This window comes from Ambystoma mexicanum, chromosome 1p (genome assembly GCF_040938575.1).
Source record: "Ambystoma mexicanum isolate Mex_15411 chromosome 1p, UKY_AmexF1_1, whole genome shotgun sequence".
Classification (NCBI taxonomy): Eukaryota; Metazoa; Chordata; class Amphibia; order Caudata; family Ambystomatidae; genus Ambystoma; species Ambystoma mexicanum.
Window position 1 is genome coordinate 839,528,919 of NC_090921.1, and position 15,536 is coordinate 839,544,454.

The following is a 15,536-nucleotide window of genomic DNA, read 5'->3' on the forward strand; positions in this document are numbered from 1 at the left end:
TAAATAAAAAAAAAAAAAGTGAACACTAAAGTTTGAATCATTTCAATTTTGAGACTAGCTTTGCTGCTGTTGCTAGGCTGCAATATTAATACATCGGATTCCCCATTTCAATAGAACCAATTTATCAAGATTGAAGATATTGACTTTAATGCAGCAGGAAAATGCAAATAACTAGAGGGAGAAAGATACTATCAAACCGATAAATCCACTGCTGGGAGGCTGTACCAGCCCACCAGCTGGAGTTAACAGTAGGATCAGGACAGTTTGTAGCAAGTAAAGCCAGCAGTGTGTGGTGTAAATGGCACATGTTAAGGAAACAAGGCAGTTTGCAAAATGGCTGACATAGCAAAGTTTGTTTGGGCCCGAGCCAGGGCACTGCTTCATTAATGTGCCGGGGTGAGGGAGTGCAGAGGCAGAGGCTAACGGGAGGGAACTGCGGCAGCACCCATGGAGCAGGTAAGCCCATTTTCCTTTAAATTAGGATAGAGGGGAGGCAACTGATCCACCTTCCCCTTGCTCAAAAGGTGGGTGTGCAACAGAAAATATAGCTTACGTTATTACTGACAGGTTACACTCTGACCCAGTCCCTAATGAAGCGTATAAAAATCAACTATTACATTACATGTCTTAACACCATCAGCACCTTACCCAAGGTAGACTACAGACCAGGATAAATATAAATGAACTACAGACAGCCTTACAGATAACGGGTGTATCAGTCACTTTTACGCCCTAAAAATAGGCACATACTCATGGCAGGTAAAAATACTACAAACAAAAAACAGGAAACACACTCATGGGAGCTTGTGCCCCTGCATTCACCAACATAGCTAGATCTATTGATATATTTGGAACAGTAGCACACATAATGCAAGAGAAAGAAACGTATTACTGTCCGATTTGAAAAGGTAAACATTAATCTTTTAATGTGCATGAATAACCAGGTGCAAAGAAATATTTAGTGCTAAAACACGATTTCTAGTTTTTACTGGCTTATAAAATACGCCCATTGGTAATGGGACATTTTGCTCCCAACAATAAGAGTAAAAATACCTCCACTTCAAATTCTTATCTGAAACACCGACTACAGAATTACCTGAACTTGGCACTGTGAAGTGTGAAACTCACCTTCACCTGTTATTTTATAAACTGTTCAATGACAATGAAGTATGCAATACATATTTGATTATATTCCATAAAAGATAACTAAGTGCCATAAGAGGGAACCATCTGCTAATCTGAGATATACAATAACATTTATTGTATTATTGTATACGGCTAAAAACACCAACCCTCCTCTACAACTTAATTCAAAAATACAAAATCATAAATACAAATAAGTTCACATGCAAGGATATATCACAAAAACAGCAATAAGAATAAAACAAGACAAGACACTATACATGAAACTAAAACAAGCATGCCATCATCCTATGTATAATCCCAATTCGTTATCCTTCCAATAGAACTGAGTGAACTAGTAGATCCTTCACAGTTGAGACCCTGAGAAGCCAGATATTTCCAAAATTCCATTATAAAAACCTCAAAAGAACCACTCAAATAGTATATACTCGCAGGTTACTTATGAAACCGCAGACTGCCAAACTGGTTGAGGTAGTTAATGGCCCTCATCCACATAAAAAAATTTATGAATAAACTGCCTAAAGTGTAGAGCATTCATTAAAACAACATGGCAGGACATTGTAGCCACGTTTACATTGCTCCGGCTAATTGTATTACCACAAGGATGGCAAAAAGCATTCTCCCCAGGAATCAAACCTCTTTTTGGTAAAAGCACTGTCAGAATATTTGCAGGAAATCTAAATAAGATATTTCGTGCAAAATAAGGGAAACGAGCCAGGTAAGGAGCAAGCACGCCCATCTTTTATGTTCCAATTCGAGATGTTGCAAGGATTGCAGACCATGCATCTCCTCCATGGTTTGAATCCAATCAGCCCTATACAATGCTAATTTTACTTTTCTAGGATTATTTAATTCAAAAACAGAAATCCATTCCTTGTAAAATCATCAGGTCCATTCCTTGTAAAATCATCAGGGAGAAATCCATCAAACCATTAATGGTAATGTGCCCTCGCATTCCCATCAGAGAATTTTGCTCTGCATATAAGGAATTCTCTGGGGCACTCACAATCTTAATCGACTAATCCCAAGATCTTCCATTTCACTCTTACTGACAAGGACTGAGGGCCAATTCGTAACTAATCGAATGCACATGGAGTGCAGTTTGGTATCTCCAAGGCCTACCACCAAATTAAAGCCTCTAACTTTCTAGAAGCCAGGGTGGCATTAACTCCACACCATACAGCAGATTTGGTACGTTACTTTCATAGTACTCGATTAGAGGGGCTACTGAGAATTTGCAAAACAGCGTTTGTTTCATTAGGCATATTCAAGACAGGAAAGCCCAGATAGATCAGGCTATCCACCCTTAATAAGTGTTCATTATTATCCTGTCAGGTTAAACGCTGATCCCACTTAGAAGGGGAGAAATGAAGAACGTTCATTTTCGTCTGATTTATTATCATGCCAGTCGCTGTTGCATAGTGCCCAAACGCTGTTATCAGTCTCTGCAGGCCAATACCAGTAGCCTCAAACAGCCTAAAATCTACATACGAAACCCAACTTGAACGTTGGCATCCCATCTTTGGAGCTATACAAGCTGATGTGTCCAATACCTCTCCCAAGTCAACCATAAACAAATAACAGAAACAAGGGGCCAATACGGGCCCTTGTATCAATCCTACAGATGTCTCAATTTTGTTAGGGTGCGATCAAAACCCACTAGTAGAGCTTTCATGAAGTTTAACGATAATCGAGAGCAAACCTTCCATCAATGCACTAGCCTGCTAGGTTACTCTCTAAAGCATATCTCGTTTCACTGTGTCAAGAGCTGCTATAAGATCTAGTGACACTGAAAACAATCATTTTCCTGGCCAGGCCATTTCTTGCATGCATTTTACCATCAACCCAATCAATGATGTACCAAGGCCTCTTTGAAATCCGATCCGGTTCTTTAATATTTCCTTCTCTAGTGCCCAACTATGGGATAAGAACAGGAATGCAAAAATGTTTTAATCAGCTTCAATGATCATAATTGGGCGGTAGCTTTTGGGATCAGAAGTTGGGCCTTTCTTATGAATGGGGATAACATAGGTTTGTCAAGATTTAGGAAAATTAATGGTTTGAAAAATACATCCAGATTATTGCCCTTTGGTGAGGGGTTGATTTTAACAGCAGGTTAGACAGTTAGCAAAGCAAATGTCTGATTAAGTAGTCACCAGACCTGAGACGGCAAGGGTGCAGTGAAAACTACTGCATATTACAACTATACATTTGATACAATCAGAATCATACAATCAATATAGTGGACCCATAACTTGTGGGTAAAACATTTTTATTTTTCATTATTCATCGTTTTCGTGCAGAAGCCCTTGCTGATGCATTTCAGACCCAGTCTCCTTCAGGGTAGGCTCTATAAATACACAATGTTACACAAATGATTCAAGTGTGGACTAACAGATTAATGTATGTACAGCAATATATCTTATTCTTGAATATACTAATAAACTCAAAACTATACCTGGTAATAAGGATCGAGAGGGTAACACCGATTTCAAAACGTCCATCTCAAAACGTCTAGCTAGTGGTTGTATTCAGGTGGAGCCTGTAGTGCTCAAAGAGCCAAGCCTCTGGTATTCCTGTAATATACTGATGCCCGTTGTAAACTGATGTTTATGCACATAGTATTTATGCACATAGTATGCTTACTAAAAGGGAGGGATTGAAAATAAGCTGGTAAGGAGCAAAAAAAACAAAAAAAGTGTATGTCCCCTTACCATAATTGTCATCTATGTTGACCCTTGAGATTGGTTTCTACCCCCTGCAATCCAGTATTTCAAGAAAGTTGTGCCCAACTCCTGCAAAAGCAAGTGTGTATCCTTAACAATCGCTATATGGGCAGTTATTTATCTACATTCACAATAGACAAAAATGGTCTTCAGCTAGGTGCCTGCTCTTACCATGAAGGCAATGAATGCTGTGCTGAAACTTCAGGGGAGAAGGGCAGCAGGGCATGTAAATAACGAACAAACACAAGTATGCATGTTACACTGGTGTTCTATAAGACTAGATCAGGCGATCTACAAATAGATACCATGAAATATAGAATCCCTATTCTAGTTGGCCCTAGTCGGGCCAACCTTAGATAGAGATGCGTGCTTGATTATTGAATATTTCTCATCTCGGGTGTATCGATGCTGGGAGGCACGGACTATTCGCAACGTTTGGGTGCCCACAATGCCTTGGAATGGAGACATTACCATGGCAACACAGGCGCAAGTGTTTATAGCGTGTATCCAAGGACAACTATGCTATGCAACGTGATGACTAAGTCCTGTTTCACCACAGTGGGCGTATCTATGCCCGAGTAGCTCATATGCGTGAAAAAGGCGTAATATTTGGTAATGTAATTTCTCTGGGAAACATCATTCTGCGTAAATATTCATGGATGCCTCTAGACTAGTGGTCTCGAAAAACAATTTTTTACATGTCAACAAAAAAAAACTGCTGATTTTGACATGTACAGATCGGATACAGTTAGTGTAATTAACAGTCTCTCCCTACCTTGTTCACATAACGTCCGTCTATTAGTACACATTCAGGAGAAGGTCTGCAATATTTAAAAACAATAACCTCTGTATTACAGTAGAAATCTGTTAAATAACCATCATATATACCCATTGTAGGGACTAGGAAATGAGAAGACCAGACTTCAACACTTAAGCCTTACCGACTTATTTGTAGAAACAACAGGCTTCTTTAATTCTGGGAAAAAGGGGGGGACAACGTGCCGTTCCCTTTTTCCTACTTAAAAAAAATAAACTGATTGTTTACTTGTAGTCATGAACCATTCTGTCGAGGCAAACAGTGTTCGGGAGCTTTCTCCAGGAGATGGGTATTGTCTTTTACTCTGGAAACTGTTTTCCTAGGGATCACTCATCTTCAACTCCTTAAAGTCTCATATTGTCTCTCAATCCTCCCTATTCGTTTCTCTATTGCTCTCCAGAAAGGAGGTCTCCAGTTCACGCCCCCATTGGTGCTGGTTGTGCTCCAGCCTCCTTTGGGCTCAGCCCCTGTTGGAAAGACTTCACAGACAACCGTTAGGCAAACGACCGTGCATTCTGTTCATCCACTCTTCCTTTCATTCACTCGACGCTCACCTTGGCTTCCGGCTCCCTCCTCGGTGACTTACAGCAGCTGCGAGTGCTCCTTCTTCCGCTCGCTCGGAAGACGACTGTTTTCAGGGCTCTGTCAAGCCGTCAGCAGTTTCTTCGCCTGATGCTTGCGATTCACTCGTAGAGTCGGGCCCCCTCTCCCTGCCGGCACGTCAGTCAGCAGAAGAGGCTTGCGCCGCGGCTCCTCCTCCAGGAAGTTGGGGGCTATGGAGGGGCGCCATGGACCCGACGGCTCCTTCGATGAGGCTGTCGGATGACAGACGCCTCCAGCTGGGTCTCTAGTGCCGTTAGGACTGTCGGCAGCAACTCTCTCATGGCTAACTTCTTCTTTTGAATACATTTCTTATCAAGTCTTTATAAACGGGTTACAACAGAACGGGGCACAACGGGTGCAACTTGAACCACTGCTTCGTTATGGCCGCAGGTCAATAGGCCCACTCATAGGTCACCTCCTCCTCAGGCCCCGGGCCCTCCTCCAACTCTTCTCTCCAATTCAAAAACAAACACCAGAAGCCTGCATCAGGGTGACATTCTTGGAACCTTTGTTTTAGAGCATTATCATTGGCCCAGTTGTCTGTCGCTCCCAGGCTGTAACCTCCCTCCCTCCATTATGACCTCATGCCCCAAGGTCTGATTGGCTTCTTGCTAGAGGCCTTGTCCTGGCTCTGATCTTCCTTCCTTCCTTTCCACCGCCTTATCACACCTATGTACAAAACACAGACTAACAATATGATTTACAAGTATGTGAAGCACCTGGTGCTCAATTTATGTTCCGTACAACCGTCGTTCCAGTCGTGCAGCAAAGACTGCCTCTATGCTCCCTTTTAGTCGTGTGAGGGACAACAGTGCCACCCATGTATCAATTAAATGAACTTGTTAATCATAAACAGTGACAACATATGGACCACGTTACATGAATCAGTGAAATCATGTGATGAAAGAATAGAAATTATAAACTAAGCAACAAAATAGATCTAACTCTTCATTCAGGCCACTTTGAAGAGACTGTTGAGTCTATCGAAACAATAAGCTTCCCTTTGCTCAAGTTTTTTACTTGTACTCATTCTTAGATTAGTGGTGTTGATCACTATTAAAAAATGTGAAATCCGATTTGCGATAATTGGTGTATTGGTGTCTGTTGGAAATGTCTGGAAACCGGAGACTGCAGGTTATTAGTTCTAATGTTAGATTTATGTTCATTCCACCTCATCCTGGCTTTGCAGCTGGTTTGACTGATGTAGAGGAGACTGCATGGACATTTGATGGACTATATTACATGCTCAGCATTACATGTGCAATTTGATCTTTTCTCCTCTGTCTGTGGATGTGTGACAGAGTCCCTTTTATAATGCTATTTTGCAATTGTTGCATGACATGCAGGGATAGGTACGCCTTCTCGTTTGTCTTTCTAAGGTTGTGTTTTGACCAGGAGGTCTCTAAAGTTGTTGCTTCGTTGAAATGCAAAAATAGGTTTTTCTGTGAAGAAATCCTGGAGTTTATTATCACAATTTAGTAAGGACCAAAGCTCAAGTATGGTTTTCTTTATTCTTGGCTGTATTTGCTAACAAATACCAATGCGCCTGCTGACGATCTTGCGGCACTATTGGGTGTCAAGAGAGATGACCGTTGTTTAGTATCAACTTTATTTCTGGGTAACATCAATTTGTCATCTGTGTATCCATTTTCTTTAAAATGTATTCATCATTCACTATGCGCTTGATCCGTAGCCTAGAGAGTAAACTTTTAATAGTGGCCAGAGGATGAAAACTCACCCTATGGAGGAGGTTATTCCGAGCAGTAGGTTGGTGGTATAAGAAGCTGTTGAAGCCAGGAGCCATGGGAGAGCACCGAATATCCATAAAATGGATGCCTGGATTTCCAATCTCAGATGTAAACTGAATTAGATTGTCAATAATGTTGAGGTATGCTGAGAGTTTCCCTGGTTTCATTCCATACCATAAATACATTGTCAATGTCCATATGTTGTCGCTGCTTAGGATTGACAAGCTGATATTCATATACTTGTAAATCCTAATACACTTGAACAGATACACAGAGGTTATTGATGTAACTATTGCAGACCTTCTCCTGAACGTGTACCAATGTGTGACTAGAGGGACCTTTTGCGAACAAGCTAGGGAGAGACCGTTAACTACACTGTATCAATCTGTACATGTTGATGATAGAGGTTTTTTTGTTGACAAAATATGTAAAACATTGTTTTTCGAGACCGCTAGTCTAGATGAAGGCATGAATATTTACGCAGATTGATGCGTCTCCCAGAGAAATTACGTTACCAAATAGCAGGTATTGTATCCACTTTAGACCCTGGATACCGCACATTAGTGTGTGCACACATAGCTGCACATTAGCATGTGCTTAATGTATTTTTGACGCATACAAGCTACTCCTCGGGCATAGATACGCCCTATGTGGTGCAACAGGACTCCGTCGTTATCACGATGCGTTGCGTAGTTGTCCTTGGATACACGCAATAAACACTCTTGCATGTGTTGCTATGGTAATGTTTCCGTTCCAAGGCATTGAGGCCGCCCAAAATGTACGAATAGTCCTTGCTTTCCGGCTTTGATACACCAGAGATACGAAATATTCAAGTACGCATCTCCATCTGAGGTCGGACCGACTGGGTGGGTCGCACTCACTATATATTTCACAGTAACTTTGTAGATCGTCTGATCTAGTCTTACGGAAAGCATGCCAGTTCACAAGCATACTTGTGTTTCTTCATCATTTACAGGAACCGCTGCCCTTCTCCCCTGAAGATTCAGCAAAGCATATAGCTGAAGACCACTTTTATGTCCCTTGTGAATGTAGATAAATAACTGCCCATTTATCGATGTTAAGGATACACACTCGCTTTTGCAGGAGTTGGGAGCAACCTACTTGAAATACCAGATAGCAGGGGGTAGGAACCTTTCTCGAGAGTCAACAAACAATTGTGGTAGGAGGACACTTTTTTGCTCCTTACCAGTTTATTTTCAATCTCTCCCTTACTTTTAGTAAGCATACTATATGCATAAATATCTGTTTACAACGGGCATCATTATATTACAGGGATCCCAGAGGCTTGGCTCTTCAGACTCTTGAATCACTGGCCCCACCTGAATACAACCACGAGCTAAACGTTCCAAGATCGATGCTACCCTCTCTCTATCCTTATTACCAGGCATAGTTTTGTGCTTATTAGTATATTCAAGAAGATATACATGTATTAATCATCCACACTTGAAACATTTGTTTAACATTGTGCATTTATAGCCTGCCCTGAAGGACACACGGTCCAAAATGCATTGGCAAGGGCTTCTGCACAAAAACATTGAATAATGAAAAACAAACAGTTTTATGCACAAGATTATGGGTCCACTATATTGATAGTATGATATCGATTGTAACAAAAATGTATAGTTGTTATAATATGCAGTAGTGTTCACTACACTCTTGGCGACCCCAGGTATGTCTTTGCTTTCGGTTTTTCTACTGATGTACATCAGGTTTCTGGAGGGCGCCTTTAAGTTCTTGTACACTACTGATTAAACTACCCCTGAACTAGTGTACAGAAGTGGTGCCCACCGTGTATTCTCTTTTGTAGAAAAATGGTTAGATATTTCCTCTTAGAATTATTCAATTTAAATAGGGTTCGAAATTGTCAGGAGCCATTTAGCTCCCGTTATACCCAAGGGGAGCCTGGTAAGCTTGAAACCAACAACTACCAGGAGCTACTTTGGACTTCTGTGGCAAGTGGTGCCATACAACCTTAGCTATCTGATATTAACTGTGTATGTTTGGGAAAGTATATCAAGGAGAATAAAGAATTCACCCAAGGGACATTTAGAGCATATTGGATAATATATAATGGACAAAAGAGTTTGCATCTTGCTCAAAGTTAGATTTGCTCTGCGCTACGTATTAGCTGCTGGTTCCCCACAGGTAGCTCCTGCCTAACTGATTATGCCAGATAACCAGGAGCTGCTTTTTGCTCCTGGTGAACAAATCCCAATTTCGACCACTGTTAACTTTAAGTCATCTAACGAGGGAGGAAAGCATCCAGGAATTTAAAAAAAACATTGCTTCCAATCCCAATCTGTGGTCTCAATAATATGCTGCATTACCTCATTAAACTGTTCCATACGCCCACTAGTCCAACTGATTCTGTTTTTACAAGAATTAACCTAACCAACCCCCTGATATTTATCCCGGTAGTTTTCCATTCCAACAGAAAAAACTGCTGTCATAAGAACAGTATCTAAATTACATCGATTACACTGGCCTCTATGAGGAGTCTTTGAAGCCGCATACTTGTCAACCTTGTTCCATTGCAGTCGCTGTGATGGCATAAGATTGCATAGTAGCATATTTAAAGCACCTACTTTCAGTTTTAGCTCGTGAGGAGGCATTCGTCCTACAGCGTTTTGCTCTTTAGAGACTGAAACGTTGAGCCAGCAATTAATTTTTCACAGACACTGGAACCGCTGTGTCCTGTGTCAAGAAAGTGTGGGTGGAAAGAAGTAACTTGAAATTATTCCAAATGGTTGCTTTTGTGGAAGGTAATGGTGACCACGTAAAAATGATAGCCAATTGGAAGGGCACACAGACGTACACTTTGCCATTTGGACAGCAGAGGGAAACCCAACACTGATAAATTGCATCAGCTGAGTGGGGAAATATATAACGCTTATCTAGATACTTTAATATGAGAACTGCAGAAACAAAACCGATATATATATATATATATATATATATAACCACATGTAGAGTCACTAGATAAATATATTAACATCCAGACTTGTAATGCTAAACTATAAACTACAAGAAATAACCGAAATCAGCTATAAAAGGCCTAACAAATCTTTTAACATCAAGAATAGTTTACTCAGTCATTAAAACACAACACGTGTGTTTGTATAAAATGTAATTTGCAGCATGTTAGGTAAATTACTAAAGAGATATCTATTAATGGGCAATTAAGCAGCATCTACCTTCTCCAATTACAGAAGGTTGCAGCGAAGATGGAGAAAAAGCTTTGCTCGATCACTTTTTTTTTTATTTTATAAAGAAACAGGTGAAGGAGAACACCTAATCTCACTACAGTATCAAATGAAGCATGGGTTTATATATGCTGGAAATGTATTGCTTGTATAGTCATTGGGGAAGTGGAAGTGATACACAAACCAACATATCGGTGGAAATGTGTGCCTGATATCCTCTTACAGCATAATGCCTTTTGTGGATTTGGACATCTGATCACATGGTTTACAAAATATAGGCCTATAAAGAAATTGATTTTTTGCTCTGTGAAGGCGGCCAGATGGCTATGGGGTCTTTATTTTGATCTAAAAATGAAAAACACATTACTGAAACCCTCTTGTTTTATATAGATATTTAGAAAGTGGTTGCCTTCAAAGTAAATGATTGGCTATTTAGAGTTAGAATGAAGTACACATTGCAGGTTTCTCGATTTTGGATAAAATAGATGCACATTAACAGAAAGGACATTGCGACCCGCAAGCAAGATTCTATGCCAAAGGACTTAAGGTGCCCTATCCTCTTACATATCCACAATTTAGTCAGGCAAGTTTAAAATAGCGACCACACCAACATATGTATTTGCATGTTCATTAAACCAAATTGCAGAAGAGCACATTGAAAACAAGGATACGGTGCTATTCGGTCCCATTTCACATTGAGCATTCCAGAGACAATGCCAAAATCTTCTGGAGGAAAAGAGTCATCAGACAAATCCACGTCAAGAGCAGCGCTGAGAAGAAATAGAAACATTTTGAATAAAACGAGGATGCTTACAAACAAGGAAGTTCTTGTCCCAACAACAGAAAAAGTCCTAACACACAAACATCCAATATATAAAACAGTCAATTCCTATTCCCCTCTTCAGCAGAACATAGGTGGATGGGGAAAAACAAGAAGGCAATTGAAAAGATATGAGACCTTGTTACAGGAACACATGCAACACGAGCCATCATGGTGAAGTGCACCATTTTGACAAGACAATATGCAGAAGCCTAGAAAAAGTAACACTTTTAAAAAAGGTAATCAGTAAATAGTCCATAGGCACCCCTCTGAGAAGGAACACGGCCCACTGACCTGTTCTTTGGGAAGGTACCCACTCGAGAGTCTGCAGCCACACTGTACCTTTCACAGATGGGTAATATCCATTTGCATACAAGTCTTTGTCCTGTCCACACACGCAGTCCAGTGTGGCTGCCGACTCTCGTGTGGGTACCTTCCCAAAGAACAGGTCAATGGGCTGTGTTCGTTCTCGCAGAGTGGCACCTATGGACTATTTTTTGTTTGTTTAAGGGACTTCGGTTTAGTCACCCTAAGTTTCCTAGGGTCATCCCGACGTGGGCCCCTTGCTCAGAGAGGCACAGCTCCACCTCACTAATGAGGCCCAACAAGGCTGGAACACATGTATGGGGTTGCTGTTGCTAGTCTTGTTCCTAAGGGAACAGGCATAGCATTTCGTGTGCTGGAATGCCCATATGGGCGGGACAAAGACTGATATGCAAATGGTTATTTCCCATCTGTGAAAGGTACAGTGAGCTAAAGTGTGGCTGCAGACTCTCGAGTGGGTACCTTCTCAAAGAACAGGTCAATGGGCTTTGCAAGTTCTCGCAAAGTGGCGCCTATGGACTATTTTTTGTTTTTTATTAAAAAGCCAATCAAAATCAGCCATACACACTGCAAAGAGTAATCGTCGACTTAACCACCTCAATCTACTCTATAAGCGGTTATGCCACATTAATGTTACTGACTCGCTCAAACACTACTTGAGAACAAGCGAGTACAATAGTTTCATCTCCGATAGACTGATTTAAGTTTAAGAATTAACATCTTTCCCAACCAAAGGAAAAGCAAGCAATGCCACATACACACCACACTAGTAGGTTGGTGGGCTTCTTGGAAGGCTCACTTTTAGAAAGAAAACCGACGTACGGATGCCCACGTCAGAACACTTATTGCTGCAGAAGAATCAGTTTACACCTTGATGTTAACCAAATCTACAAAACAAAGTACCTAGCTGCGTTCGATTTTTAAGAATTGATAAAAACAAGACGTATGTCAACCACACATACATTTATAAAAATAATAAAAACACTTATTGAGTCGAGATATGAACAATTATACACAATCGGGGGGTGAACTTGCTGCTTCTTTGCAAAGCTTTTTCAGCAGCTTTATTTAGAACATACAAAAAGCGAACAGCGTTTGGTATTTCAAATCCCGATCGTTGGATGCTGGCAGATGTGTACAAAGCCAGGCACTTGCTAAAACCACATAAATAACTGATCAAACTCACCTGGAGCCTACGTTGTAAATATTATATTGCAATGTTAAATCTTTGCCCTCAACAGCATATCTGTTCAGAAGTGACTTGGAAGCAAGCAGCCTTGCCCCCTCCTCACAACGGGCAAATGCAAGGAATGCCACAACGGTGACCACCAAGGCTCTCATCTGTAAGGAAAGAAGGCAGTTACTAATGGTTCTGAATAACTAGATTTCCAAATACGCGATTAGTGTGAAAGAGTTCAACATGCATAGAAAAAAGGTGAAGGTGGAAATATCAACCATGAACAAGTTCAAAGTGTGATTAAACTTGCGGACAGGATACATTTTGCACTAAAGCAAAATGCCGGTGCAAACTATTTGAAAGCTAATGAATAAACAAAATATGTACTACCCGGGCTATAAAACAAAATTATGTTTACTTCATTCACAAGAGAAATACACAGAATTAGAAGGCTCGAAAGAAAGTAAATGCACCGCCTAACGAGGAATACAGAAAAATATGTCGATCGGGATTCTAAATGTTTCCGGTCGTGTACAGATCTAGACCAAACAGACACACCGGGATGGGTTCGGCATGGGCGGTCAATACATTAGTAAACTGTACATTAAGCGAATCATGTGCTTTATGACGAAATTAAAGAGTGCATATAGTAGTATTTATCGATATGCACCAAAAAAAGGTCACAAACCCCGTGCGATAATCTACCTTTCTGTAGACGATTTTAAATGAATTTTTAAAAAAATAGTGTAAATATGCGGTACCGTTCCCATACAATGGCTTGCTTCGTCTTTACGACGGGAGCTGTTTGAAGAGATAAATAACTTCACAAAAAAAAGTTTAAAGGGGGATGCGGGGGGAGCTGTAGTGTTCCAAAAGCAGAAAGCCAGGTCTGAAACTTCTCAGCTTGAACAACTCTAAACAGTAGGGGGCAGGCTTGGGCAATTCGAGGGCATCTCAGTTATGCTGCTTCGCTGACGTGTCCTTATGGAAATACAAACTCTCAAACATGCCCCGTTCCTTGTCTAGTAGCCAGGAGTTGCAAAAACTTCAATACATAACCCGTGTTTTAACGATATGGCATACAAGCTCAACTAAAAGAATCCGCTCATCCTGTCGCCCAAGTCCAGATATATGAAAACCTAATTATTTACAATAATGCGTTAATAGCCATTGTAGCCAACTGCACAGGATCAGCTTCACCGGGTAACTGTATTCACGGATCCAGTGCCCTCCTCCCAGGCTTAGTCCACAGCAGCTGGCGTGGTGTGCGTTTCAACACATTTGAGACTTCCCCACTCACTCGGGTTTATACCTTACCATTCTGAAGCCACTTGAGGGTAAATATCAACCACCCCATACCTCAGAGTCACTACATGAGTCCAGGCTTTCCCCTGCTTACTAGAGATATCCCCATTCAGCAAGGAAGGGCGATGACGTGTCCTTCTTGAGCATAACAATCGCGCCTCGAACCTTTGGCAACCTTTTCCTCCAGGGGGATCTAGCACCGAGCGCAAACAGTTACTTTAAAACCTCGCATTGCTGCCTGTGTCCCTAACTTTCCCTTAGCAACTCACCTTCCACCTCCTACGGCAAGATGTCCAGGAAGAAAGAACGACAAGCGCATGCGCGTGAGCACTGAGCTCTAGACAGGACCTGACAGAACGGAAGACTCGCCTGCAAAGAGACAAAGAAAGGACAACACACTCGGTTTGGAAGTACTAGACTTACCCACTGACTTCTGATAACCGCCAGATGGTTAACAGGTACAGTACACCGTTTTGCAGCACTTGGGAGATTTTGTCGCCAAAAGCGGGAGAATGCTCTGATTACTTGCCGGTAATCTTCATTACTCCTAACCCTACTCTTCCTCGTCACCGTACTTACCTCATGAGGCCCCTGCCTCCGACATAGGACCTTCTTCATTTCTTTTATTTCCTATAACTCCTCCCCTTAACCCACATCGTCCAGTTTAAGATATCTAAGCGGAGCATGGGACCTTCCCTGCAGGGAGAGACAGGAGGGTCATCCGTACTTTGAGGAGGAAGAGTATGACTAGGAGTAATGAAGATTACAAGTAATCACAGCATTACCTCCACGTCCACTCTTCCTCATCCTAATACTTACCCCATGAGGCATACCACAGCAGTAACCAGAAAGGTCCCAAAGAGACACAGAGCCAGAAAGTGCAGAACAAAAACAGACACCTTTAATAACTCCGATTCACATCCCCACAGACAAAACCCCAACCCCGAAGGAACAATCCCCAGAGTGGGAGACACTCAACCAATAGTGGTTGATGAAAGTGCTCTGATCAGCCCAGGTGGCTGCCCTACAAATCTCCTGCAGAGAAACCCCCCTTGCATCTGCCCAGGAGGCAGCGAAGCCCCTAGTAGAGCAACCCTGAATGTGGGCAGGCGCAGGCAGACCAGAAGCCACATAGGCCATTGAGGGTTTATAGTGACATTTTCAAATGTCACAATTTCGAATGCATTTTTCTCGAATGAAAAATGCAGAAAAAAAATGTCGATCATTTTTTTTTTTTTAATGGGGGGTTCCCACTCCAACCCCCTGTTTTTTTATTGACCCTTTTTTCTACTAAACCAAAAAAAAGCACAAAATTATAAAAAATATTCAACATTTTTGTTCGACATTTTTTTTTCGACAAAAAGGCATTCGAAATTGTTCATTTGAAATTTTAACTGGATACCGCCATAGAGACAACAACAACACAGATCCATCAGCTAATGGAAACCACTGAGGCCTTTCCGACCTGCACCAGCAGTGCCAAAGGTAATCAAGAGACTATCAGACTGCCGTAAAGGAGCAGTCCGAGCCAAATACTCCAGAACTGCCCGCTGCACATCAATGGCATGCCAAGCCACCTCTTCCATTGGTTTGTGGATCGTGAAAAAAGGCAGGGAGAACTAGATCATGAGAGGTGTTAAACTGAGACA

The 15,536-nt window shown here is 41.5% G+C and overlaps 1 protein-coding gene across 2 annotated transcripts in view; it reads right to left on the reverse strand.

Moving 5' to 3' along the window:
• The window catches only part of SSR2 (signal sequence receptor subunit 2), a 34,969-nt gene extending 20,737 nt beyond the window's left edge, over positions 1-14,232 (reverse strand). The window contains exons 1-3 of one of the 2 annotated variants that reach the window (XM_069652813.1): positions 14,157-14,232; positions 12,592-12,746; positions 10,933-11,031 (exon numbers count right to left, since the gene is read on the reverse strand). In XM_069652813.1, coding sequence (XP_069508914.1) covers positions 10,933-11,031; positions 12,592-12,746 — 254 coding nt within the window. In that variant the 5' untranslated portion in view covers positions 14,157-14,232. Of the gene's footprint in view, positions 1-10,932; positions 11,032-12,591; positions 12,747-13,981; positions 14,136-14,156 lie in introns of those variants that run through there. The other variant, XM_069652810.1, reaches the window with a different exon arrangement.
• Positions 14,233-15,536: the final 1,304 nt, after the last annotated feature.